The sequence below is a fragment of the Salmo salar genome, chromosome ssa06 (genome assembly GCF_905237065.1).
Source record: "Salmo salar chromosome ssa06, Ssal_v3.1, whole genome shotgun sequence".
NCBI lineage: Eukaryota > Metazoa > Chordata > Actinopteri > Salmoniformes > Salmonidae > Salmo > Salmo salar.
Window position 1 is genome coordinate 33,925,394 of NC_059447.1, and position 25,836 is coordinate 33,951,229.

Genomic DNA, 25,836 nt, shown 5'->3' on the forward strand with positions numbered 1-25,836 from the left:
AAAAATATGTTCCTGAGCTCTGCATATGAAGATACATAGATAGGCTATACAGTCTGCATCTGATATGGTCACATTTATTTACCGTTATAATAGCAGTGTCATCGTGCTCACACCCACGTCCAGTGATTCGTTTATTTGCCCGTCATTCAAAGTTTTGTTGGCATTCACTGGTCAACTTTTTCAAGAAGGAACGTCTCGCAACATTTTTTGAGTTTGATTCAGATTTGGAGTGGACTTCAGCGCAGTAACTTTATCCGTAGGCTGCCATTTGGACTGGAAATTAGGATATATGTAGTCTTACAATTTTAGTTTACAAGTGGACTCACTAATTCATGATGGAACTGGAGGGTGAGAAACCGAACTATGGTAAGTTGTTAGCTTGTTTAGTTTATATAGGCTGCCATATCTCTTTAACAGCGCTTTCACTGTCCTGGGATAGCTAGCCGACCAGCCCCATATAGTTTCGTTTTCATGTATCAAGAAGACTGGAGTGTGGAATGCAACATTGTATTGGTGTGTGCTGGATGCATGTAACAATTTAACTCAGCATTGGACTATTACATATTTGATTTACCCCATTGACGTAGCCTAACTCAATCAACTTTTCTCTGTCTCATTTTCAGAGAATAGGCGAATGGAAATTGACTCTCACAATTCGAGCCATAATTTCCATGCGTAATAGTCTATGCTTGGTCTATGCTTCTGTTTTGGGCTAGTCTACAGATTTGATTAGCCTATGTTGTTGTTGCCTCTCTCACACTCCCACGCCCAGGTCTCATCCCTGTGCCAAACAATGATACTACTGATAAACATTCCATACAGTAAATGCACACTTGTATGCAAATACTGTAGCCTATCTCAAATGATCATACAATATGATTCTCAAATAGGATGTGGGCTTTGAAGTTTCTTTCAATTCTCTTAACATTTTCAGTTAATCAGTAGTAAACATGTAGTTTACTATTGTTAGGGTTAAGCTGTAGTGTCCCTGCTCGCCTTTGTGTGTCCAGTTGCTACATTCCTCAGCCTGGTATGGCACACTAGAGAACGACTCACAAGTTTTGTGCTGACAGAAATATGACCACCATCCGAATATAGATTAGTTAATTAAAAAATGCCTCATGGTTGATCTGAATCTGAATTTAGAGAAGATACTGTGTGTATTGTTTCAGCTATTGTCAGGAAAAACCTGCTATTCCCTGCAATATAAAGGTGATGGTAGGTTAACGGATCCAAACAATTGTTGTTCATGTAAGGGAAATGTTTTTTCTTGAAGATATGTTCTCATAATATATTACTTCATTTATGCTGCCTAAAAAGAGCAAGAATCTCTGCTGGAGTAGACAAACCTCTGCCAAAATGATAGAGTCTGACTCCACGCTTGTAATTTGGACTTTAAATATACAGTACCAGTCAAAAGTTTGGACACACCTACTCATTCCAGGGTTTTTCTTTATTTTTACTATTTTCTAAATTGTAGAATAATAGTGAAGACATCAAAACTATGAAATAACACATATGGAATCATGTTGTAACCAAAGAAGTGTTAAACAAATCAGAATATAAGATTCTTCAAAGTATGACAGCTTTGCACACTCTTGGCATTCTCGCAACCAGCTTCATGAGGTAGTCACCTGAAATCCATTTCCATTAACAGGTGTGCCTTGTTAAAAGTGAATTTGTGGAATTTCTTTCCTTCTTAATGCGTTTGAGCCAATCAGTTATGATGTGACAAGGTAGGGGTGGTATACAGAAGATAGCCCTATTTGGTTAAAGACCAAGTCCATATTATGGCAAGAACAGCTCAAATAAGCAAAGAGAAATGACAGTCCATCATTACTTCAGTCAATCTGGAAAATGTCAAGAACTTTGAAAGTTTCTTCAAGTGCAGTCACAAAAACCATCAAGCGCTATGATGAAACTGGCTCTCATGAGGACCACCACAGGAAAGGAAGACCCAGATTTATCTCTGCTGCAGAGGATAAGTTCATTAGAGTTACCAGCCTCAGAAATTGCAACCCAAATAAGTTCAAGTAACAGACACATCTCAACATCAACTGTTCAGAGGAGACTGTGCGAATCAGGCCTTCATGGTCGAATTGCTGCAAAGAAAGCACTACTGAAGGACACCATTAAGAAGAAGAGACTTGCTTGGGCCAAGAAACACAAACAATGGACATTAGACGGGTCGAAATCTCTCCTTTGGTCTGATGAGTCCAAATGAGAGTTTTTGTGAGACGCAGAGTAGGTGAACAAATGATCTCTGCATGTGTAGTTCCCACCATGAAGCATGGAGGAGGAGGTGTGATGGTGTGGGGGTGCTTTGCTGGTGACACTGTCAGGGATTTATTTAGAATTCAAGGCACACTTAACCAGCATGGCTACCACAGCATTCTGCAGCGATACGCCATCCCATCTGGTTTGGGCTTAGTGGGACTATCATTTGTTTTTCAACAGGACAATGACCCAACATACCTCCAGGGTGTGTAAGGGCTATTTGACCAAGAAGGAGAGTGATGGAGTGCTGCATAAGATGACCTGGCCTCCTCAATCACCCAACATCAACCCAATTGAGATGGTTTGGGATGAGTTCGATGGCAGAGTGAAGGAAAAGCAGCCAACAAGTGCTCAGCATATGTGGGAATTCCTTCAAGACTGTTGGAAAAACATGTGAAGCTGGTTGAGTGAATGCCAAGAGTGTGCAAAGCTGTCATCAAGGCAAAGGGTGGCTACTTTGAAGAATCTAATAAAATATATTTTATTTGTTTAACAGAGTGGGTTTCTCATTTTCACTGTTTGTGTTTTGGTTTTATGTGGGGTTTGCAGGGCCCTGTGAACAACATGGAGGAGGGATAAGGCGAGATTAATGGTTGACTTGTTAGCTGTCTCCCATCTCCAGCCATATGAAAGCTGTTTTTCTTCTTTCCTCTGCACACAGCCTTTTCCTCCCTCTGCCTGTCTTATGATGACTCATTTATTATTTAAAACCCTCTCTTTCATTATCTAATACTTTTCCCACTCTTCCTGGCACAATACATTTTACAACCTCAGTATAGGCTACTATTTAGTATACAGCACTGTTTGCCTCTTCCCTCTATACATGATTTAGGAATGTGTTATAACCCTCATACAAACAAGCAGTCAGGTCAACACCAGAGCAAGATGTTAATGGGAAGAAAAGACAGTTGAGCATCAAACTGCATTGTGGGAATAGTAAGCTGTGACTTGGCAGGAAATAAAGTTGAAGACATTCTGTGAAAAGTTGTTGGGTTAATGACCTCTAGCACGATATTGTGACACAAATGACTCTCTCAAATGACTGTCAAATTCAGTGTAGTACTCTTAAATGAATATAATGATGGAGGTGCAGATGTATTGGAATCTGACCAGTAGGAAGCATATTTAGTGATAATCAGGTATTATGTGTTTGTGTGGTTATAAATAGTGTAATGATTGGTAGTCAGAGGACTTATAGAGGCCCTTCGTTTTTCTTCTTCATGGTTTGTTGCTTGTGCGTTTGTTTTGCGGTCGTATGAAGTCTTTCTGCATTTCATGGAAATCTGTCAGGGTTTCACATAAGAAGGCGAAGGATAAAAAACATAACTATGGGGAGTTTGACACAGGTTACCATCGTGCAGAAATGAACAGTCCTCACTTGGTTTTAGATTGTATCTGTTTTTATGAAGAAATTGTTTTCAATATCTCCCCCAGCATTGCTCAACATTCATTTGACCCTAACTCTCCCATGTGCTAATGTTGTAGATGCATTCATATGGTTGTAATTGAGGTTTTCATGGTATAATAGGACTGCCTCAGAAATACAGTGGGGTTTAAGCTGTGATCTAACATAATCATCCCCATTTCACATCATGGAGTAATTTCAGGCCAACACATATCAGGAAACCTCAATAACAGGGGAACTGACAGGATCAGACAGCCTACAGCCCTGTGCTGTCTTAGATTATGTGTAATTATAAGACATATTTAGGAGAGTGGTTTGAAACTTGATCCAGAGTCTCTCTGATCTTTATTTCAAGCTCTGGCAAGGTCTAGCTACACTCTTAGAAAAAAGGGGTCCAAAAGGGTTCTTTGGCTGTCCCCATAGGAGAACCCTTTCTGTTTCTAGGTAGAACCCTTTTTGATTCCAGGAAGAACTCTTTTGGGTTCCATGTAGAACACTCTGTGTAAAGGGTTCTACATGGAACTCAAATAGGTTCTGGCTGGAACCAAAAGGGTTCTACCTAGGACCAAAAAGGATTCTTCAAAGGGTTCCCGTATGGGGACAGCCAAATAACCCTTTTAGGTTCTAGATAGCACCTTTCTTTCTAAGAGTGTAGCAATAGTGTAGTTTTGTGCTATTCATGAACATTTGCATTTGAAGTCCAGTCCAGCTGTTTTCTATTACAACAGCTGTCATCGTATTATCATTTCCCACATTGTCGCTTTTCTCAACAACTGTATTGAATAAACAGGCATCCCACTGGGCACACTCTGGTTGAATCAATGTTGTTTCCACAACATTTAAATGAAATTACATTGAATCAACGTGGAATGGACATTGAATTGACATCTGTGCCCAGTGGCATGCCCCTAGGGAAGGAGAAAAGTGTTCCCTGCTCGCCCCAATTATTATTGTTTAATCTGCTTGATCACAGTCTGGTCCAAACAGACTCATGTGACTTATTAACCCAACAGAAGTTACGTTTTGTTTCCATTCAGACAGCAGACAGCCTGAGTGTTTGATGTTATTAGAGAAAGTTATTAGGGTCATGGGGCCTGAGGAGAAGAGAAGAAGCAGAGGCCAATTCCTGTAATAGTGATGTTGAGTTATAGGACCACCCTCGCTGTTATCATTAGGAACCCCCATATATTTGTGTGGTATGCCCTTCCTCTTTCTGACTGATAGTCATCACTGTTGGACTTGGCTGCCCTCCCACAGCCTGTCTGGTCTGTCACATCTGGATGTTTGGAAGGTGAAAAACCCTATACTCTTTGGAATTCTGCATTGTTTTGTAGATTTTTTGTAGCTGAATCAGAGCCACGAGTAAGGGGTACAAAAATCGAGCACTATTTTGGAAATTACAGTGAGGGAAAAAAGTATTTGATCCCCTGCTGATTTTCTACGTTTGCCCACTGACAAAGAAATGATCAGTCTATAATTTTAATGGTAGGTTTATTTGAACAGTGAGAGACAGAATAACAACAAAAATATCTTGAAAAACAGATGTAAAAAATGTTATAAATTGATTTGCATTTTAATGAGGGAAGTAAGTATTTGACCCCTCTGCAAAACATGACTTAGTACTTGGTGGCAAAACCCTTGTTGGCAATCACAGAGGTCAGACGTTTCTTGTAGTTGGCCACCAGGTTTGCACACATCTCAGGAGGGATTTTGTCCCACTCCTCTTTGCAGATCTTCTCCAAGTCATTAAGGTTTCGAGGCTGACGTTTGGCAACTCGAACCTTCAGCTCCCTCCACATATTTTCTATGGGATTAAGGTCTGGAGACTGGCTAGGCCACTCCAGGACCTTAATGTGCTTCTTCTTGAGCCACTCCTTTGATGCCTTGGCCGTGTGTTTTGGGTCATTGTCATGCTGGAATACCCATCCACGACCCATTTTCAATGCCCTGGCTGAGGGAAGGAGGTTCTCACCCAAGATTTGATGGTACATGGCCCCGTCCATTGTCCCTTTGATGCGGTGAAGTTGTCCTGTCCCCTTAGCAGAAAAACACCCCCAAAGCATAATGTTTCCACCTCCATGTTTGACGGTGGGGATGGTGTTCTTGGGGTCATAGGCAGCATTCCTCCTCCTCCAAACACGGCGAGTTGAGTTGATGCCAAAGAGCTCCATTTTGGTCTCATCTGACCACAACACTTTCACCCAGTTGTCCTCTGAATCATTCAGATGTTCATTGGAAAACTTCAGACGGGCATGTATATGTGCTTTCTTGAGCAGGGGGACCTTGCGGGCGCTGCAGGATTTCAGTCCTTCACGGCGTAGTGTGTTACCAATTGTTTTCTTGGTGACTATGGTCCCAGCTGCCTTGAGATTATTGACAAGATCCTCCCGTGTAGTTCTGGGCTGATTCCTCACCGTTGTCATGATCATTGCAACTCCACGAGGTGAGATCTTGCATGGAGCCCCAGGCCGAGGGAGATTGACAGTTCTTTTGTGTTTCTTCCATTTGCGAATAATCGCACCAACTGTTGTCACCTTCACAACAAGCTGCTTGGTGATGGTCTTGTAGCCCATTCCAGCCTTGTGTAGGTCTCAATCTTGTCCCTGACATCCTTGGAGAGCTCTTTGGTCTTGGCCATGGTGGAGAGTTTGGAATCTGATTGATTGCTTGCTTCTGTGGACAGGTGTCTTTTATACAGGTAACAAGCTGAGATTAGGAGCACACTTTAACTTCTCTAGGGTAGGGGGCAATATTTTGACGTCCGGATGAAAGGCGTGCCCGTAGTAAACTGCCTGCTACTCAGGCTCAGAAGGTAGGATATGCATATTATTAGTAGATTTGGATAGAAAACACTCTGAAGTTTCTAAAACAATGCCACTTTATATAATGTTTTCATAACCTACATTACTCATCTCAAATGTATATACTGTACTCTATGCCATCCTGATGTAATGTATCACTAGCCACCTTAAACAATGCTGCTTTATATGTTTTCATACCCTACAATATTCATCTCATATGTATATACTGTACTCCATACCATCTATTACATCTTGCCTACGCCGTTCGGCCATCACTCATTTATATATTTTTATGTACATATTCGTATTCATTCCTTTACACTTGTGTGTACAAGGTAGTTGTTGTGGAATTGGTAGATTACTTGTTAGATATTACTGCATGGTCGGAACTAGAAGCACAAGCGTTTCGCTACACTTGCATTAACACCTGCTAACCATGTGTATGTGACAAATACATTTGATTTGATTTGATTTAACAGACTCATATGGCAGGCAAAACCTGAGAAAAATCCAACCAGGAAGTGTGGAAATCTGAGGTTTGTAGTTTTTCAAGTGATTGCCTATACAGTATACAGTGACTTAAGGTTCATTTTGCACTTCCTAAGGCTTCCACTAGATGGCAACAGTCTTTAGAACGTTGTTTCATGCTTCTACTGTGACTAAGGAGAGAATAAGAGGTCCTGGAGTCAGATGACTGAGAGAATGACATGAGTTCAGTGGCGCGCACTCACGTGAGAGTTAACTGTGTTCCTTTTCATTTCTGAAGACATTGGAATTGTCCGGTTGGAATATTACTGAAGATTTATGATAAAAAACATCCTAAAGATTGATGCTATACATCGTTTGACATGTTTCTACGAACGTAAATATAACTTTTTTTGACTTTTTGTCGTGAAATTTTGCGCGCGCTTCCTGCATTTGGAGTAGTGGACGAAACGTGTGAACAAAAAGGAGGTATTTGGACATAAATTATGGACTTTATCGAACAAAACAAACATTTATTGTTGAACTGGGATTCCTGGGAGTGCATTCTGATGAAGATCATCAAAGGTAAGTGAATATTTATAATGTAATTTTGTCATTTCTGTTGACTCCAAAATGGCGGGTATCTGTATGGCTTGTTTTGATATCTGAGCGCTGTACTCAGATTATTGCAAAATTTGCTTTCGCCGTAAAGCTTTTTTGAAATCTGACACAGCAGTTGCATTAAGGAGAAGTGTATCTATAATTCTTTGAATAACTGTTGAATATTTTATCAACGTTTATGATGAGTATTTCTGTAAATTCATGTGCTCATTCACCGGGAGTTTTGGGAGGCAAAACATTTCTGAACATTACACGCCAATGTAAAATGGGGTTTTTGGATATAAATATGAACTTTATCGAGCAAAACATACATGTATTGTGTAACATGAAGTCCTATGAGTGCCATCTGATGAAGATCATCAAAGGTTAGTGATTAATTTGAGCTGTATTTCTGGTTTTTGTGACACCTCTCCTTGCTTGGAAAATGTCTGTGTGGTTTTTCTTGTCTCGGCGCTGTCCTAACATAATCTAATGTTATGCTTTCGCCGTAAAGCCTTTTTGAAATCGGGCAATGTGGTTGGATTAACGAGAAGTGTATTTTTAAAATGGGATATAATAGTTGTATGTTTGAGAAATTTGAATTATGAGATTTTTTGTTGTTTTGAATTTGCCGCCCTGCTATTTCACTGGCTGTTGAATAGTGTGCATCCCACATAGCGTCCCACATACCCCAGAGAGGTTCTAAGAGTGTGCTCCTAATCTCAGCTCGTATAAAAGACAACTGGGAGCCAGAAATCTTTCTGATTGAGAGGGGGTCAAATACTTATTTCCCTCATTAAAATGCAAATCAATTTATAACATTTTTGACATGCGCTTTTCTGGATTTTGTTGTTGTTATTCTGTCTCTCACTGTTCAAATAAGCCTACCATTAAAATGATAGACTGATCATTTCTTTGTCAGTGGGCAAACGTACAAAATCAGCAGGGGATCAAATACTTTTTCCCCCTCACTGTAGGTTCATTTAGCAGACTTTTAGAGAGTGTAATCATGTTTCTTTGTCAATGTTATCAAAACATAGCCAAGTAATCTAATTGATGTTGCCTAATGGGTTGGTGCTGAGGCTCTGGCCTATCTATCTCTGCTATGAGCACAATGGAGAAAACAACAAAGACAAGACATGAATGGGCATCTGTTTCAGTGAAGTGCAGTGCTGTCTGTTGTCTCTGAGAGAGTCTCTCACTGGAGTAAATTAGGGAGACAGACAGTAGAGGTGACACACTCCTCAGGAAGATAGCCCTGTTTACCCAGCAGGCTTCAGAAAGTGGAAACTGAAGAAGAGATGGTTAGGACTCAGGAGCATCTTATATTCAGAGATATTCATTGTAAATGTAAATGTAAATGTTACAGCAGAGTTTTGTTTAGGATTATAGTCCATAGCAGGGATGGAATTACATATTGTCTCTTGGGATGCTCTAAAAATAGTGGACTGGACCAACATTGATATTTGTAACGTTTATGGGGGTGTCCTGGTAGCTCTGTAAATCGAACCCTGATCCAAAGTGTACAGACATCTAGTCCAGACCATAAAGAGGATGCTGTTTTTACTAGCAGAGATATTTGGAGAGAGGGCACACTTCCCTACCCTAACCACCAACAAGGCTCCATATCTAGTTTCGATATCTCTGAAGCAGTTATGTTATCTGCTGCAGTCAGCACTGTTGGTCAAGTCAATCTTATCTTGATGTTGAAAACTCCCTATGAGGGAAACAGTCATACATACACAGTGGCCTCCATCATTCTTAAATGGAAGAAGTTTGGAACCACCAAGACTCTTCCTAGAGCTGTCTGAATACTTATGTAAATGTGATATATCAGTTTTTTTGCCAAAATTTTGAAAAACCTGTTTTTGCTTTGTCATTATGGGGTATTGTGTGTAGATTGATGAGGGAAACATTTTTTTTAATCACTTTTAGAATAAGGCTGTAACGTAACAAAATGTTGAAAAAGTGAAGGGGTCTGAATACTTTCCGAATGCTCTGTATGATAGTTGACTCAGGACAGGTGCACATTGGATGAGTACATACTGTTTAAGTGCAGTGCTGTTCACCAGTCCCAAACAAAATACATTATTTCTGTTCTCTCCAGGTATGTGCATACACACATTCAGCATGGCAGTCACAATCTATTGCATAAATGAGCAACAGTACTCTATATTCTGTACATAGAGCACTGTAGACATCGGTATGGGTATAAATACAGGCATGGTGGACAGATAAAACATTTATTGGAAGGTTGACCTTATTTATGGTCGTTTTCACTATGAGAGGAGGAGAGGCTAGGGAGGAAGGATAATATTGAGGGGAGACTTGACTCAGGAAAAAATAGAAAAGTTCCAAAGCAAATACATGAAGGTCAAGAAAACCAGAAGGAAAACTGCCTTGTGTAGTACACTATACAATGAGTTCTCTGTCCACAAAAGAAACAGTGGTATATCTATTTCTTTGTGCAGATTCTTGGGAAACATCTAGCCACAGTAGTGTACCCTAATAAACAACCGATGTAGCAAATAACATTTGTCCTGATAGTGAATGTAGTGACGCTGGGACATAGGCCCCCCTTTCAGAACGGATGCATTAATGGATTAAAGCTGCCAGGGCCTGACAGCACACTCCCACTCACCATGCTTCCCCAACAGAATACCACATTGTGCTCTTGTTCCTAATGTGTTGGAGCTTTTTTAATATCTTTTCTCAAGCCATAGAGAAGTTGTAGAGAACATGTGACACTGAAATGTGGGAATTTATGTCATACCCATATTATGTATTCAGTGGAGATCCAACTCTTGCAGGGTGAAATATCCTCCCTGTGCATAGCCCATCGAGATGTTGAGACTATTTTCTGCTGGTAGCTTGTAACAGTCTGCTACTGTGCTTGTAATAATGGGCCAGTAGGGTTTTACAGAAAATTAAGATAGAGGGAGCCGTTGCTTTCTCTCACTAACTTGTAATGAATGGAAAATGGGCAATTCCCAGAATGACATAGACTATCCCATTGGCCAAAACAAGTGACTACACTGCCTGGAAAGAGTATGGAGAGATTCCAACAGAAGCTTCTCATCAATACCCATTTTCCAAACACAGCTCATCATGAAACATACTCAACTTCCCCATAATCTGTCTTTATCATCAGCATACACAGCATCCCGTTGGGTTCAGACAAAGGCAATCTAATTGAGATTGCTTTTCATTGCTCACTGCTAAATGTTTTTTAATAAAAAGTAGTCTAATATCCCGCTAGCGTGCAAACCCAGAGTAAGCAGAGGAAATGGCACAACAGGATGTGGTTATGGATATGTGAATATCCAGCCAGGCTGGGTGAAACCACCCAATGTAATACAGTCATGTTCCCACAAGAGGGTGGAAAACACCTATGAATATGACATGCAATGGCTCTGAGAGGACACACCTGGATATAACAGAGAGGAATAGGCGAAGCGAGAGGTTTTACTTAGCCCAAAATATGTCCATGAAAATAAGCCCATGAAGTGAGGTATTTTCATATGGAGGTCAATGAAAGTGTCGATTTGATAAAAGAAAAATGTAAGATTAGACTTTATTTTGATAGTCCATCTGTAGATGCTCTATCCAAATAAAATGTGGCCAAATGTAATTGCTATTTTGCTACGTGAGGCTTATTTGATCGAAAATAAGTTTCATAATGGCTGGGTTGTTACGAATGCACTGATATAAGTGGACGCACATGGCATTTCGGCAACTTTGGAAGAAAAAAAACTACTTTACATCTGCATTGTGCCTGTTCTCATAGAGATAGATAGAGGACTCATCATGGACAGGGCTCGACATTAACACTTGTCCGCTTGCCCGGGACAAGTAAAACAATTGTCAAACAAGTTGTCCAAATGGACAAGTAAAAAACAATCACGCAAAAATCACAATATCAAACATTAGGTTACTCTGATCAGAATTGGATCTGTGTCCTCTGGATGCAATGTGTTGCACACTGTCCTCCCAATCTCAGCAGAGCGCATCTGAGTATAATATTGTAGGCCTGCATTGACAGGCCTTTACATCTTGCAGTCGCGAGATGCGTTTTTGATATCAAAGCAAGCCGCATGTGCACATTTGTTGATATTCATTGCTAGTTAGTGAGTTATTTGCCCAGTTATAGCTCATTTTAGTCATGAATGAAAATCATGGTGTGTATCACCTGCGTTCCAGTGGGCCATTACCAGAGGAGAGAGAGAGAGAGAGATATTTGCGCAGCAGGTAAATAATGATATACAACAGACTAACTAGATAGCCAACTCAAAACATATTGTGCAGTTTGGCTGGTTAACTCGCTAGTTGGGCTGGGCACCGGTAGGTGTATAACACTTAAATAAATCATATCAATCATTAACTATCTAGCTTTTAGCATGTATTAATGTCATTGTCATGTCCGATGTCCTAAAATAACTTTCCACCGGCACCGGTATAATCGCAAGTGGCCGACATGCAGTTGATACGGGTGCACAGTTGCTGAAACCAATGCTGCATACTCCGGTTGTAAAACCGTCTCTCAAGCGCTCAAAATTTCAACACTGGCCATGTAATTCTGACAAAGTTACAAGAATATTCCTAGACTAGGCTAATTGACAAGTAACTCCTATGCTGTCAAGATCTCCCCTGAACACTGAATATTTTAACCTTACAAATAGATAAACATCTTAGTTAGCTACCTCATCCACCTTAGTCATTTGATCCCTGGTTCATTGAATGAGGGAATTATTTTATAAAGACAATAAAAAGTATTTGGTTGTAATTGTAATGTTGCAGGGTGGCCAATCATGCTCCAGGAGATTCCAGGAGTGCTATTTGGTGTGCAGGCTTTTGCTCCAGCCTTGCTTGAACACAGCACATTGCAAAAAATCCACTGCTCAATAGGACCTTGATAAGCTGACTCTGGTGCGTATTTTACTTTGTGGGGGTTAAGTGCCTTGCTCAAGGCCACAACGGCAGGAGACACTGTATAATACATGGGATCAGACCAGCAGCCTTCCATTGTCAATACCAGTGTTAATAATGAATGTTATTTTGTGAAGTGGTTACTTGCATAATACAAAACAATTATCAGTCATATTTTTGGCTTTTTTTGGAGGGGGGGGGGGGGGGTACAAGTGCCTTGAGCTTTCGGACAATTAAAAAATCTGTCCTACTTAGCTAAAAAAGTGAATATCAAGCCCTGATTGATTTAGCCATTGAGGACTTCCACCATTTTTAAAGTAGTCAACTGGGTGGGGATTCCTATGAGTTGGAAGCAATCAGCCAATGAAGAATAAGAAAATGTACTACCTTAAAATTGTGTTGCCATGCTGTCACGGACAATATAATGGCACAGATACAAAGATGAGTCCCCTATCTATCTCTATGGCCTATTGTTCACAAGCTTATCTGCCCTCTCATTGGCTAGAATGGTCCCTCCTCCTGCCTGCCTTCCATCTTTGAGAATATGTATTTCCATTGTTAGAGCAGTCGCATGTCTATCTTGTCAATATAATAGACAATCTTTGGCTATAATGAACTTCCTAATGAGCAACTTTGAATTGAATGCACCTTGTGAATAATCCATTGGGCAGAGGTGCGCTCAGTTTGCTTGAACGTTTGCTACTTCGCAGAAACGGTTTGTACTGATGCTTGTACGTTTTTTAACAGACTTTGAGGTACATTTGCTCCCGTTTGGTGGGTGTGGCGAGTCGTGCCTTGATGCTATGAGTGACGTATTTAAAGGGCAGAGGCCATGATACAGCGTTCCCCAACCGACAATCCAACCCCCCTTCTCACCTGGCCGTTCAGTACATCACTGTTAACGTTCAGATGAATGTTCCAGAACATAAAAACATACTGAACGCAGCCCTGGTGTGACAAGAATTATTCAAACGTAGAATAAGTGACTGTTAGAAATAAGTAAATAAAGCTGCGTTTACACAGGCAGCCCAATTATGATATTTTTTCCACAAATTGGTCTTTTGACCATCCACATCAGATCTTTCACATCAGGGCCCGGTTTCCCAAAAGCATCTTAAGGCTGAGTTTATTGTTAGAACCAACAATGGCCCAGATCTTTTTCAGAGCTGATCTGATTTGTCAAAAGGCCAATTAGTGGAAAAATATCAGAATTGCCATTTAAGATAGCTCTAGAAGTTAAATAAGGTATCAGAATATAGCTTTGTGTTTAGAATAGCTTCAGGGGTGGAGATCTTGATTAATGCGCTCATCTATCCAGTATTATAACCAGCCCACCTTATTATAACCAGCCCACCTTATTATAACCAGCCCACCTTATTATAACCAGCCCACCCGAGTCTCATCAGTCTTCAGTGCACACAACAGTTTTTTTGTTTTTCCCCCCAAACACATGCTTTTGTTCACTCCTGTGTAGTTTGCTTGGGATCCACAAAGATGTCCAGCAGCTCTTTCACAGAGGGGGAGGGGAGAGTCAGTGTAGTGAAAAACAAGGAATTGTCTCCACCCATTTTGCCTGGTTTGTGATCCCACCCTTCCCTGTAGGTGAGCTACCTGACCAAACTCTGGGGAGAGAGTGTGAAAGAGGTAGAGAAAGCCAGGAACAAAGTGAGAGAAACACAGACAAAAAGAGCTCTGTGTGGAGGGAAAGGGGAAGAGAAAGGAACAGGTGGACTAGAGATTTGAGCTAGGCAGCTGTTGGGGGGAGGGAAAACAGTGGGTGGACTCTGAGGAACAGGTGTGCTCAGAGCTGTTGCAGACAGGTTGGACAAGTTTCTTCCCACAATACCTGTCTCTCTCACGTTCTTAAACACATCAGTTGGCAGGAAAAGGAAGTGAAGCAAAAAAGGGCAGAATAAAAAGAGGGAGAGTGTTCCGGTCATTTATAAGCTGACTACCAGAAAGGAATTTAAAGATGCCTGAGGAGCAACCCTATTACGGAAAGCATGGTAACTTCTAATTGCTCCAACTTGGTTTAAGTTTCATTAGAGCTCATGTGGTTTTACCTTTTTTAACCTTATGAAAAGCTGTTTGTGTCTTCTATGATGGTTGGTTTGGTTGTAGCTTAAATGTGTTCTTGAAGTGCGATAGAGCTTTTCTCACTGCTTGAATGTTTTAACGACTCTATCAGTTGGCGCTTTTTAAAGGGTGGTGTATTTTGTCTCTAGAGAAGAGCGGCACTGGGTGAAACTAGACCTCTAGTATTGGCATTATGACAACATGGCTGAGAATGGGTGTGGGTTAAACCTGCTGATTATACAGGTGTGGAGAAATGCAAGTGAACAATAAATCAGAATGTTTTCTCTCCTTTATCAAATGTTGCTGCATTGTGTGTGTATATAAGGACTGGACTGAAAAATTGGCAGGAAACATTTTGTTTTCAGCCCTGAAAAAATATAAATGCGTCAGCCATTGTTTTGGGCAAATGTTTCTGCACTTTGCTCCAGCCTACACTCCCTCTGCAAGCTGTTTCCACCATGGCTTTTGAAGGGCATCTCAGGCTGATTATGCCCATTTAACACTTTAACATCCAGACTCTGTATCTCTGTGCTTGTGGATTGATGTTCTCTGGGGGCAGGCCCACTATAATGCATGCTGCAATAGCACCCTGAACACTGCTCTGCATTATTAATGGCCGCCATGCTGAACATCATACTCTATAGTATCTAGCCTAGACACAGTGGTTCATCCACCTAAAGACTGTAATTATTGATGTTCTGTGAAGTTGAGATTCAGTATGGCTCAACTTGAGCACTTCTGACTGATTCGTAATAATCGTACCCTTTCTCATCTAGGCCTAAACGTAGTTGACATTAATGCCTCATTTTGGTCGTCTGAGGATTTAGAACTGGCAATGAGTGAATGTAGTTTGCACATGACATATATAGTCCCTCCTTGTACAGTAACTGTAGTTAACTTTGACTTATGTGGGCTGATTGCAGATGTGGAGAGTCTGTACTCTCTGTGCTCCTCCTCACCCTGTTGGAACTCCAGGGTTCAGATCCAGGCTACACATTATATTGGGTGAAAGGGAGAGAATATTGTGCACTGGTTTATAGCCTAGTTTAATTTGGGGGATGTTATCATTTACCTTTTTTAAGAAGAAATTAATACTGATGAAAACGGTAATCTGTCATTTTGTGTGTCTTATGTCCTTCAATCAAATGTAACATCGGCTGAAAGAGACATCACACACGTTCATTCCCCACATACGCTGCTGCTACTGTCTTATGTATCCTGTTGCCTGGTCACTTTACCTCTACCTAGATGTAGATCACAGGAGGCTGCTGAGGGGAGGACATTTCATAATAGTGGCTGTAATGGAGCAAGTGAATGGCATCAAACGCATGGAAACCATGTTTGATGTATTTGATACCATTCCACTCCAGCCCATCCTCCCCAATTAAGGTGCCACCAACCACCTGTGATGTAGATGGCTACCTGCAAGCCATTTACCATCTGCAATGGTATTCCTACTGTATGTTTCAGTACTTGCATTCTTTCCATCTAGGTGAACCAAGAAAGTATGACCCCACCTTCAAAGGCCCCATCTATAACAGGTGAGAGGATTGCCAGTTCATCTACACTGTAGTCAGGACGGCACATAATTCGCATCTAAAAACTATTGGTCCCATAATGTTTCCATATCTCCCCCTCTCTTTACTCTAGGGGCTGCACTGACATTGTATGCTGCATCTTCTTCATTATTTGCATACTGGGCTATGTTGCAGTGGGAATTCTGGGTAAGTAATGTGTCCTGTCGGCACAAACAAGCTTAACTGACCCCATATTAAGGACTTGGATATGCCCTTGGGTATGTCTCTGAGTGCTGCTCACCTAAAGCATGTCTGTGTGTTAAAGATGTCTGGTATTTGATTGTTTCTTTGTTGTTGACGGTTCCCTTCTCCCCTAGCCTGGTCCCAGGGAGACCCCAGGAAGGTGATCTACCCCACAGACAGCAGAGGACAGTTCTGTGGGCAGGCAGGCACACCTCTGGAGTAAGTTCTGCCCTCACCATACATGCATAACAGACAATCGCTAACACTCACATGTGTTGGTTGTCTCCATCATTCCCCCCTGGGCATTCACTCTCTTTAAACCTGTCTTACCCAACACTGCTCTAGTGTTCTCTGAACAACTGGTTGTGTGTGTATTGTAGGACGAAGCCCCTGCTGTTTTACTTCAACATCATGAAGTGTGCCAGTCCCATGGTGCTGCTGGAGTTCCAGTGCCCAACCACACAGGTGACCTGAACCTTTGTTTTCAGTTGATACATTCTTGAACGCCATGTAATTTACGTATGCCTATGCACTTGTATTATCTTGTCTCATGGTGACATTTCTTTTGCCATCAGATGTGTGTGGAGAAATGCCCTGATAAGTTCATGACGCTCCTGAAGGCCTACGCCAATAAAGAGGACTTTAAGTATTATAAGAACTTCTGCAAGGAGGGTCTAGAGGGGCTGGTGAGTAGCATGTGAAGAGGAATCTGAGATGGGTGGCGTAGTAGTTTTCCAAAATCAACATGGATGACAATGTCAAGATTCCTTGGTTTCCAATGTCAAGAATGTGACCGTGTTTTGTTCTACAACTATAGTGTTCCCAGTGGCAGTTTAGTGTGAACAATTCAAACTTTGAATATATGTTGCCGCACCAATGGTTGAGATACTAAGTTCTGGATGTTCATGTGTGTTTTAGACTGTAACACAGATCCTGAGTTCTGGCCTGTGTCCTGCCATGCTGACGCCAAGTAAACCCTGTAAGTACGGCTCTAGTCTCTTTTGCTCCCCTATCCTGTCTACCTGCCCTTCTTCCGTTCCTCTGAGTCGAACTCCCCAACCCTCCATCTGGCCAGCCCATCCTCCACATTTCCGGAATTTGAAAAAAGTGAAAGACATTATTTTAGCTGCTCTCCCTCATTGTCCTGTGTCTTCTACTTCACCCCCCTTCCTCTTCCTCCAGTCACCCGCAGGTGCTTCCCTGCCCTGGACCAGAAGAAGGGAGGGGAGATCACCGTGGGAAATAACTCTAAGTTTGATGATGGGGAGGGGAACATTAGAGATGCCAAAGATCTGGTGGCAGGGGTCAAGTGAGTCCACAGATAAACAGCATTTGCATGATGTTTTCCTGTGATGGGTGCTAGTGCTACATCAACAATCAGCATTGGTCACTGTATTTTCTTCTATAGGAATGCCACAGTGGTCATTGAAGCTCGACAAGTGGTCATGAAGATCTTTGAGGATTACACACAGTCCTGGTACTGGATCCTAATGTAAGTCAGCATCTTCTCTTTGACACTATTGTGCAGTAATGCATTCACACTGAATTCCAAAGCACTTGATCAGCACAGAGTCAGTTACGTAGCCACTCAAGTCTGTCTTTGTGTCGGGGTTCAGAGGGTTGGTGATTGCCATGCTCATCAGTCTCCTCTTCATCGTCCTCCTGCGCTTCCTGGCCGGGATCATGGTGTGGGTCATGATCGTCATGGTGATTCTGGTCATTGGATACGGTAAAGACCAGTTCAACAGAAGTCCATTTTGAGTTGTTTCTTAATGTTCATATCTCTATATAAACTCTCTATAATCAACAAAGCCATATCCTGTGTCCCTTTTCCTCATCTCTATCTAAATGCTGTACTTCCCTCTTGTGGCCACGCTCTGTATTGCACCACAGGCATCTTTCACTGCTCCATGGAGTATGTTAGCCTGAAGTCAGAGGCAGGCTCTAATGTCACTCTAAAGGACCTGGGCTTCCAGACAGACTTCTCTGTGTACTTGCATATCAGACAGACCTGGCTGGCCTTCAGTAAGTCTCCCCACTAACCTCCTCTCAACCTTACAGCAAGTGTGTCTCAGGAGGTATACACCTGGACCAATGCATTAGTTATACTGTATATCACGTTAGCCAGGTAACCTTTATAAACCCTTAGATATATTGCATTGCAGTGTTATCGCAAGCATAAAGTGATACTAAGGACAACTAGGATTCCTGTATAAATGGTCGTGACTGAATTCTCCATTTGTTTTTATGCCATTTCTCTCCTGTTCTCTTAGTTATTATTCTGGCCATTGTGGAGGTCGTCATCATTTTGCTGCTCATCTTCCTCAGGAATAGAATCCTCATCGCCATCGCTCTCATCAAAGAAGCCAGCAGGTCAGGCAATGGGAGTGCTCTCTGCACTTACAGCCATTTCTAATGGGATTGGATGGGAAATGGATCATTGAATGCTAGATCATTGTGGTTAAAAGGAGGATGTAATACACAGATGGTGGATAAGACCTTTCTAGTGCTAAATTGTGATGTTTTGTTTACAGGGCCATTGGGTATGTGATGTCAGCCCTGTTTTACCCCTTGTTCACCTTTGCCCTCCTATCCATTGTCATCGCCTACTGGGCCGTCACCGCTGTGTATCCTTCATGTTTGGAGAAAAATGACTCATAGGCTTGAGTAACTCAACATGCTCTTCTGAATGATTGATGTGTATTTGCTGGGATTTGTAGTTCTCTGGGTCATACTGTAGTCCTTGACAGCCTCTGGCCAGGTTCCTGTCCACCTCCAATCAGCCCATCTATAAGGTGTTCAATGATACGGCCTGCGATCACTCCAGGAAAATCTGCGAGCCAGCTGTGAGTCCTGCTTTTCCGTTAGCCCATGCAGTATATCACCATCGAACAGCCTGATCTTAACTGGAGAGACATTGAACCATTGGCTCACCTCCATGATAAAAGTGTATACAATGGATAGAATGTCAACTGTTGATTCTTCTCTACCTGTCTCCTCCAGAACTTCAGCACCTCCAGTATGAAGGCGGAGTGCCCAGACTCTAAGTGTCTGTTTGCCTTCTACGGTGGAGAGACGGTCTACCACAAGTACCTGATTGGCCTGCAGTTCTACAATGTCTTCCTGTTCTTCTGGTGTGCCAACTTTGTGACAGCGCTGGGTCAGATGACCCTGGCTGGGGCCTTTGCCTCCTACTACTGGGCCTTGGTCAAGCCTGACGACATGCCTGCCTTCCCTATCTTCTCATCCCTTGGCAGATCACTCAGGTCTGTGTGACTGTTTACATTCCTGTTCCTTACCAAGTTGGGTGTTCAGATATGTACGTGATGCTCTGTTGCCTATTTGGGTATCTTGACGACATTTAATAAGGTTGGTTAGTGACATCTCCTCACTCCCCTGCTCAGGTATCACACAGGTTCCCTGGCGTTTGGCTCTCTCATCCTCTCCATCATCCAGATCATCAGGGTTCTGTTGGAGTACATCGACCACAAGCTCCAAGGTGAGCCATAGATCCTGTATTAGCAGTACTACGGTATGTTGATATTAACACAGCTGTCATTGTATGCCCGCATCATACTTCACACTAGCTGTGTATGAATGTTGGGTTTTTTAGTACTTGTGTTGGCTCTGATTGGTTCTGCCCTACTGTGTGTTGTTCTCTCCTAAAGGAACCCAAAATAAGTGCACGAAGTTCCTGCTGTGCTGTCTCAAGTGCTGCTTCTGGTGCCTGGAGAAATTCATCAAGTTCATCAACAGAAATGCCTACATTATGGTGCGTGTACCACCTGTTTGTGTGCACCTGCTATGCCCAAATGTCACCCAGTTAAATGCATGTCATATTGGATATAATTAATTGCAGAGAAGCTTTGTCACCTGGGTCATCTGACTGTTATTAACTGTGGGAAAATGTTTGGTTTATGCTTGATTATGAATTTGAGCCTGCTGCCTCTAGGTGGCGATATATGGCAAGAACTTCTGCACTTCTGCCAAAGATGCCTTCTTCCTCCTTATGAGGAACATGATCAGGTGAGGGAGTGTGCTGTCTCTTAATGTTTGTGTTGACTTAATGAACTTTACAAAATGAACTTTACAAAATGGACTATGATCCATCACAACGTATCACTGTTTGACCTTGCAGGGTAGCCGTCCTGGACAAAGTGACAGACTTTCTGTTGTTCCTGGGCAAACTCCTCATTGTGGGGCTTGTGGGTAAGTGACGCTGTTTCTACAGGAAACATGATGAACAATAACACACAGTAGGGCCAGTTTTCTAATGATTGTATTTAGTTTTATTACATTTCACTGTTGACCACCAGTTGTGCTATTGGATGATAACTCTTCCGTCCTGTTTCCCAGGAATCTTTGCGTTCTTCTTCTTCTCTGGGAGGGTGAAGGCCTTTGAGAACACAGCCCCCAACCTCCACTACTACTGGGTTCCCATCCTGGTGAGTAGTATAGCCATGCTCCGGGTCTGGTGGGTTATGTACAAAGACATGTAGTATAATCTCTGCTTTAAATGTAGCTGAGTGTAACCTACGGTGTTGTGTATAGTAATGGTTGGAGTGTGTTTCTCTCCTCAGACGGTGGTGGTTGGTTCCTACCTTATTGCCCACGGCTTCTTCAGCGTGTACGCCATGTGTGTGGACACACTCTTCCTCTGCTTCTGTGAGTAACAGTAGAACCATCCCCCTCTTGCATTACGCATTGTCTTTCCCCCACAAACACAAGGTACCAGTGGTGAGAAAGTCTTCCCTGTGGCTCAGTTGGTAGAGCATGGTGTTTGCAACGCCAGCATGGTGTGTGCAACGCCAGGGTTGTGGGTTTGATCCCCACGGGGGGCCAGTACAAAAAAATAAAAATATGTATGAAATGTATGCATTCACTACTGTAAGTCGCTCTGGATAAGAGCGTCTGCTAAATGACTAATGTAAGGTAAAGGATTATGGTGTACACAGTATACTCAGGAAATGGCTGCCTCGTGTTGGCAACTCTTTTACATCTCAGCTTTACTAAATGGCAAGTTTTGAAGTCAAGATGTCACAATGTGTCTAAAGTTCATGTTGTCCTGAAACAGTGACCTCCTCTCCCTTTCTCCATGACCTCTTTCACTGCTAATGGTGTTGGTCTGCCACTAATTATGAATTGCATGATGATATTCTGGTATTCTTCATAATGCTTTATTGCTAAGTTATTGATCCTAACCCAGCTATCTAGGACTAGTGTTAACTTGCTGGTTGCAGACAATGGGGAAGTTTAGGTGTTGATCTATTCATTTAAAATGCGAATGGGTGCTTTTGCTGGGAATTTTGACTGACTTTCTTTCTCTTCCTTCTCAATTCATATTGTTTTCCTCCATCTCCCTTACTAATGCCACCCTTCACCTTCATCATCCTGTTTTCCAATCAACCATCCCTTGACCCCATTTAACACACACACACACACACACACACATAGGCGAAGACCTGGAGAGAAATGATGGCTCTCTGGCAAGACCGTATTACATGTCAGCTTCGCTCCATGACATTCTGTTGGGGAACAAGGCTGTGGAGGAGACAGAGGAGCCAACCCAGTCCTCGACTCATCAGCCAGACGACCAAGACGTCCAGCTGAAACAATAGCAGCCTCCGATGCAGGAGAAAGACGAGGACGTTTAGGAGTAGTTATAGCAAAGATACTGTGGACGAGATCTCGATCTGTCTTGTAGAAATGGGCATGCTACTCATGATTGGTAGATCGACATCAAAGCCTGAATTTGGACAAGTCAACTGCTTGACCAGTGTTTTCCTTCTCCCTATAGAAACGTGTATGTGTGTGTATGTATATACGGTTGAAGTCGGAAGTTTACATACACCTTAGCCAAATACATTTAAACTCAGTTTTTCACAATTCCTGACATTTAATCCTAGTAAAAATTCCATGTCTTAGGTCAGTTAGGATCACCACTTTATTTTAAGAATGTGAAATGTCAGAATAATAGTCAAGAGAATGATTGATTTATTTCAGCTTTTATTTCTTTCATCACATTCCCAGTGGGTCAGAAGTTTACATACACTCAATTTGATTTCTGGTAGCATTGCCTTTAAATTGTTTATCTTGGGTCAAACGTTTTGGGTAGCCTTCCACAAGCTTCCCACAATAAGTTGGGTGAATTTTGGCACATTCCTCCTGACAGAGCATGTGTAACTGAGTCAGGTTTCTAGGTCTCCTTGCTCGCACAGTTTTTCCATTCTGCCCACACATTTTCTATAGGATTGAGGTCAGGGCTTTGTGATGGCCACTCCAATATCTTGACTTTGTTGTCCTTTTGCCATTTTGCCACAACTTTAGAAGTATGCTTGGGGTCATTGTCCAATTGGAAGACCCATTTGCGATCAAGCTTTAACTTCCTGACTGATGTCTTGATGTTGCTTCCTCATGATGCCATCTACTTTGTGAAGTGTACCAGTCCCTACTGCAGCAAAGCACCCCCACAACATGATGCTGCCACCCCCGTGCTTCACGGTTGGGATGGTGTTCTTCGGCTTGCAAGCTTCCCCCTTTTTCCTCCAAATATAACAATGGTCATTATGACCAAACAGTTCCATTTTTGTTTCATCAGACCAGAGGACATTTCTCCAAAAAGTACGATCTTTGTCCCCATGTGCAGTTGCAAACCATAGTCTGGCTTTTTTATGTTGGTTTTGGAGCAGTGGCTTCTTCCTTACTGAGCGGCCTTTCAGGTTATGTCGAAATAGGATATATTTTTTTACTGTGGTTATAGATACTTTTGTACCTGTTTCCTCCAGCATCTTCACAAGGTCCTTTGCTATTGTTCTGGGATTGATTTACACTTTTCACACCAAAGTACGTTCATCTCTAGGAGACAGAACGCGTCTCCTTCCTGAGCGGTATGCTGGCTGTGTGGTCCCATGGTGTTAATACTTGTGTACAATTGTTTGTACAGATTAATAACGTGGTACCTTTAGGCGTTTGGAAATTGCTCCCAAGGATGAACCAGACTTGTGGAGGTCTACAATTGTTTTTCTGAGGTCTTGGCTGTTTTCTTTTGATTTTCCCATGATGTCAAGCAAAGAGGCACTGAGTTTGAAGGTAGGCATTGAAATACATCCACAGGTACACCTCCAATTGACTCAAATTATGTCAATTAGCCTATCAGAAACTTCTAAAGCCATGACATAATTTTCTGGAATTTTCCAAGCTGTTTAAAGGCACAATTATTGTATGTAAACTTTTGACCCACTGGAATTGTGATACAGTGAAATAATCTGTCTGTAAACAATTGTTGGAAGAATTACTTGTCATGTGCAAAGTAGATGTTCTCATCGACCTGTGTGCTCTTAATGGTTGGAGTTGGCAAATTATAGTAGTTTCATTGACTTGGAAAAAAGAGACCAAACGATAAACAATGCTAGGGATTCCACTGATGTTTTAGTGAACATGTTGCAGTTCTGACATTGTTGCTAGAAGGGAAACACTGTCGGCCATAGGAAACAATGTGCCTAATTGACTAACTATCCTTTTTGGTCTGATGTATTGAACCTCCTACATATCATTGTTTACAGTTAAAGCATTCAAAAGATCTCTGCAATGCTACCATCGTAAGCAGTAATACTATCAGTGCATTATTAAAATGTTGATATTTTCAATGATCTATAAAAGTCATATGCAGTTTTGTATATACTGAAATGTATTTCTTAGTTCCACTTGTGAGGGAAGCGGCTCCATTTTGTTCTGTAAAGCAATTGCAATCAGATCCCTTATTGCCTTGAAATGTTTGCCTGTCAGCAAGGTCTGTTTGATGCACTGCCCTGGAGACGGACTCCTAGGATCTATGAGCATTAACTGAATACAGTATCTCTTTTCTCGCTATTGTGCATGTTGGTAGTATGTCTGCTAGTGATTAAAGCTGCCAGTCTTTCTGTTATTTGCCTTTCCTCCTCATTCTCTTTCTGCATTGTGTTGATGGGGAACAAGCTAAGGTAACTAACTTCCTTTTGGGTTTGACTAGGCAAGCTTTAGCAATTCTGTCAAAAGCAGGCCAATTATATGTTTTGTAGGATGACATGTTAAATGACTTAAAGCATTTTTGTTTAACTTGGCGTAATCTTTTAAGCTTTGCTAATGCATCACAAGTTGGTTCTTATCTGGCCCCTGCTTGGAAATGTAACAATGTTCAAGTTTTTCTTTTTGAAGTAATTTTCATATTTCTGTCTGTTTTCCCTGATTCTTTAGTGGAGGACCTGGAGAGGAACGATGGCAGTGCGGAGAGACCCTACCTGATGTCTGACCGCCTCCTCAAAGTCCTGAATAAGAAGAACAAGCCTGAACCAGCAGAGTAGAGCTCTCCCATGTGGTGTGGAGGAGGGCAAAAGCTCTGGTGTGTACAGATGTGTATATAGTGGAGTATGCCTTAAAGACCGGGTTGGCCAAGGACCTCATGCTGTCACTCATCCAGTACCTATGTGGCAATCTGTTGTCAGAAGTCCAAACAATCGCTGCCGTCCTCTGTGGTAGAGTGAGGCGTATAAATCCTAAATGGAATTTTAACGCTGCATGCAGAGTGCTTCTTACAAGGATGTTTTTTTTTTTTTTTTCATTGTTATTTGGTTTGGATGAAATCAGTTAATTTAAGTATATTTTGATGACCTAATTTTCAAAAACCAGCAACCAAATGTGGTTCTTATTGAATATAGTTGTATGTTACTGTAATCAGACCAGCTGTAAGCCAGTATGTTATGAGCATGCTTTGTTATGAATATTACTTGGAGTGTGTTACATGAATGTGAGCACAGAACTGATCTATTTAGTTAAGTATTTTATACATTTACATAAAGCAGCACTTTTGTATGTAACCTATGCAATTATTTTAATACATGCAGTACTTCAAACAAGTTTAAAATGTATAACTACTTTTTAATTGTTGCAATATTTTCTCTGCTTTGTCATTACCAAAGCCATTAATACAGTACTGTATCCCCTTTTTAACCTGCTGTTAAACATCAATGCTTGCTCTCTGTTTATAACTGCCAGGGAATGAGCGGTAAAGGAATGTATTAAGATGGTGTGAAGCTGAAAGCAGGGAAAAATATGGGTTGTGTATGTGAATCTGTTTTAAGTGCCTGTGGAGTTCTGAAAATAAAAATAGTTTTGTACATTTAGTCCTGTGTGTGACTGCCTGCCAGGGCAGATGTGATTATTTAGCTATAGAGTCACTGTTTTAAAGGTCAGCTGTGGATCCTCACGGCTCTCTGAATGACAAGTAAAGCATCTATAAACAGAATGAACTGTTCTACAGACAATCCTCAATTGTACAGTTGATGTTGGAAGTTTACATACACCTTAGCCAAATACATCAGTGGATTGTCTGTAGATGTCCTAACCGACTTGCCAAAACTATAGTTTGTTAACAAGAAATTTGTGAGTGGTTGAAAAATGAGTTTTAATGACTCCAACCTAAATGTATGTAAACTTCCGAACAGCTCAGCATAGCTTATTCTGCAGAAGGTGACGCAGTTGTAAGGCATCT

At 41.7% G+C, this 25,836-nt stretch overlaps 1 protein-coding gene across 4 annotated transcripts; it reads left to right on the forward strand.

Moving 5' to 3' along the window:
* The first annotated feature begins 168 nt into the window (after positions 1 to 168).
* ctl2 (Choline transporter-like protein 2) lies at positions 169 to 25,468 on the forward strand. Of its 4 annotated transcripts, none has more exons than XM_014203646.2 (22): positions 169 to 366; positions 16,043 to 16,091; positions 16,201 to 16,274; positions 16,445 to 16,529; positions 16,691 to 16,775; positions 16,886 to 16,996; positions 17,229 to 17,289; positions 17,493 to 17,619; positions 17,719 to 17,802; positions 17,927 to 18,039; positions 18,204 to 18,335; positions 18,584 to 18,683; positions 18,845 to 18,937; positions 19,072 to 19,156; positions 19,314 to 19,576; positions 19,715 to 19,809; positions 19,979 to 20,082; positions 20,263 to 20,336; positions 20,449 to 20,519; positions 20,667 to 20,755; positions 20,891 to 20,975; positions 21,765 to 22,199. In XM_014203646.2, exons 1-22 carry the CDS (start codon positions 333 to 335, stop codon positions 21,926 to 21,928), a joined length of 2,178 nt encoding a protein of 725 aa, XP_014059121.1. In that variant the 5' UTR covers positions 169 to 332; the 3' UTR covers positions 21,929 to 22,199.
* The last annotated feature ends 368 nt before the right edge of the window (positions 25,469 to 25,836 follow it).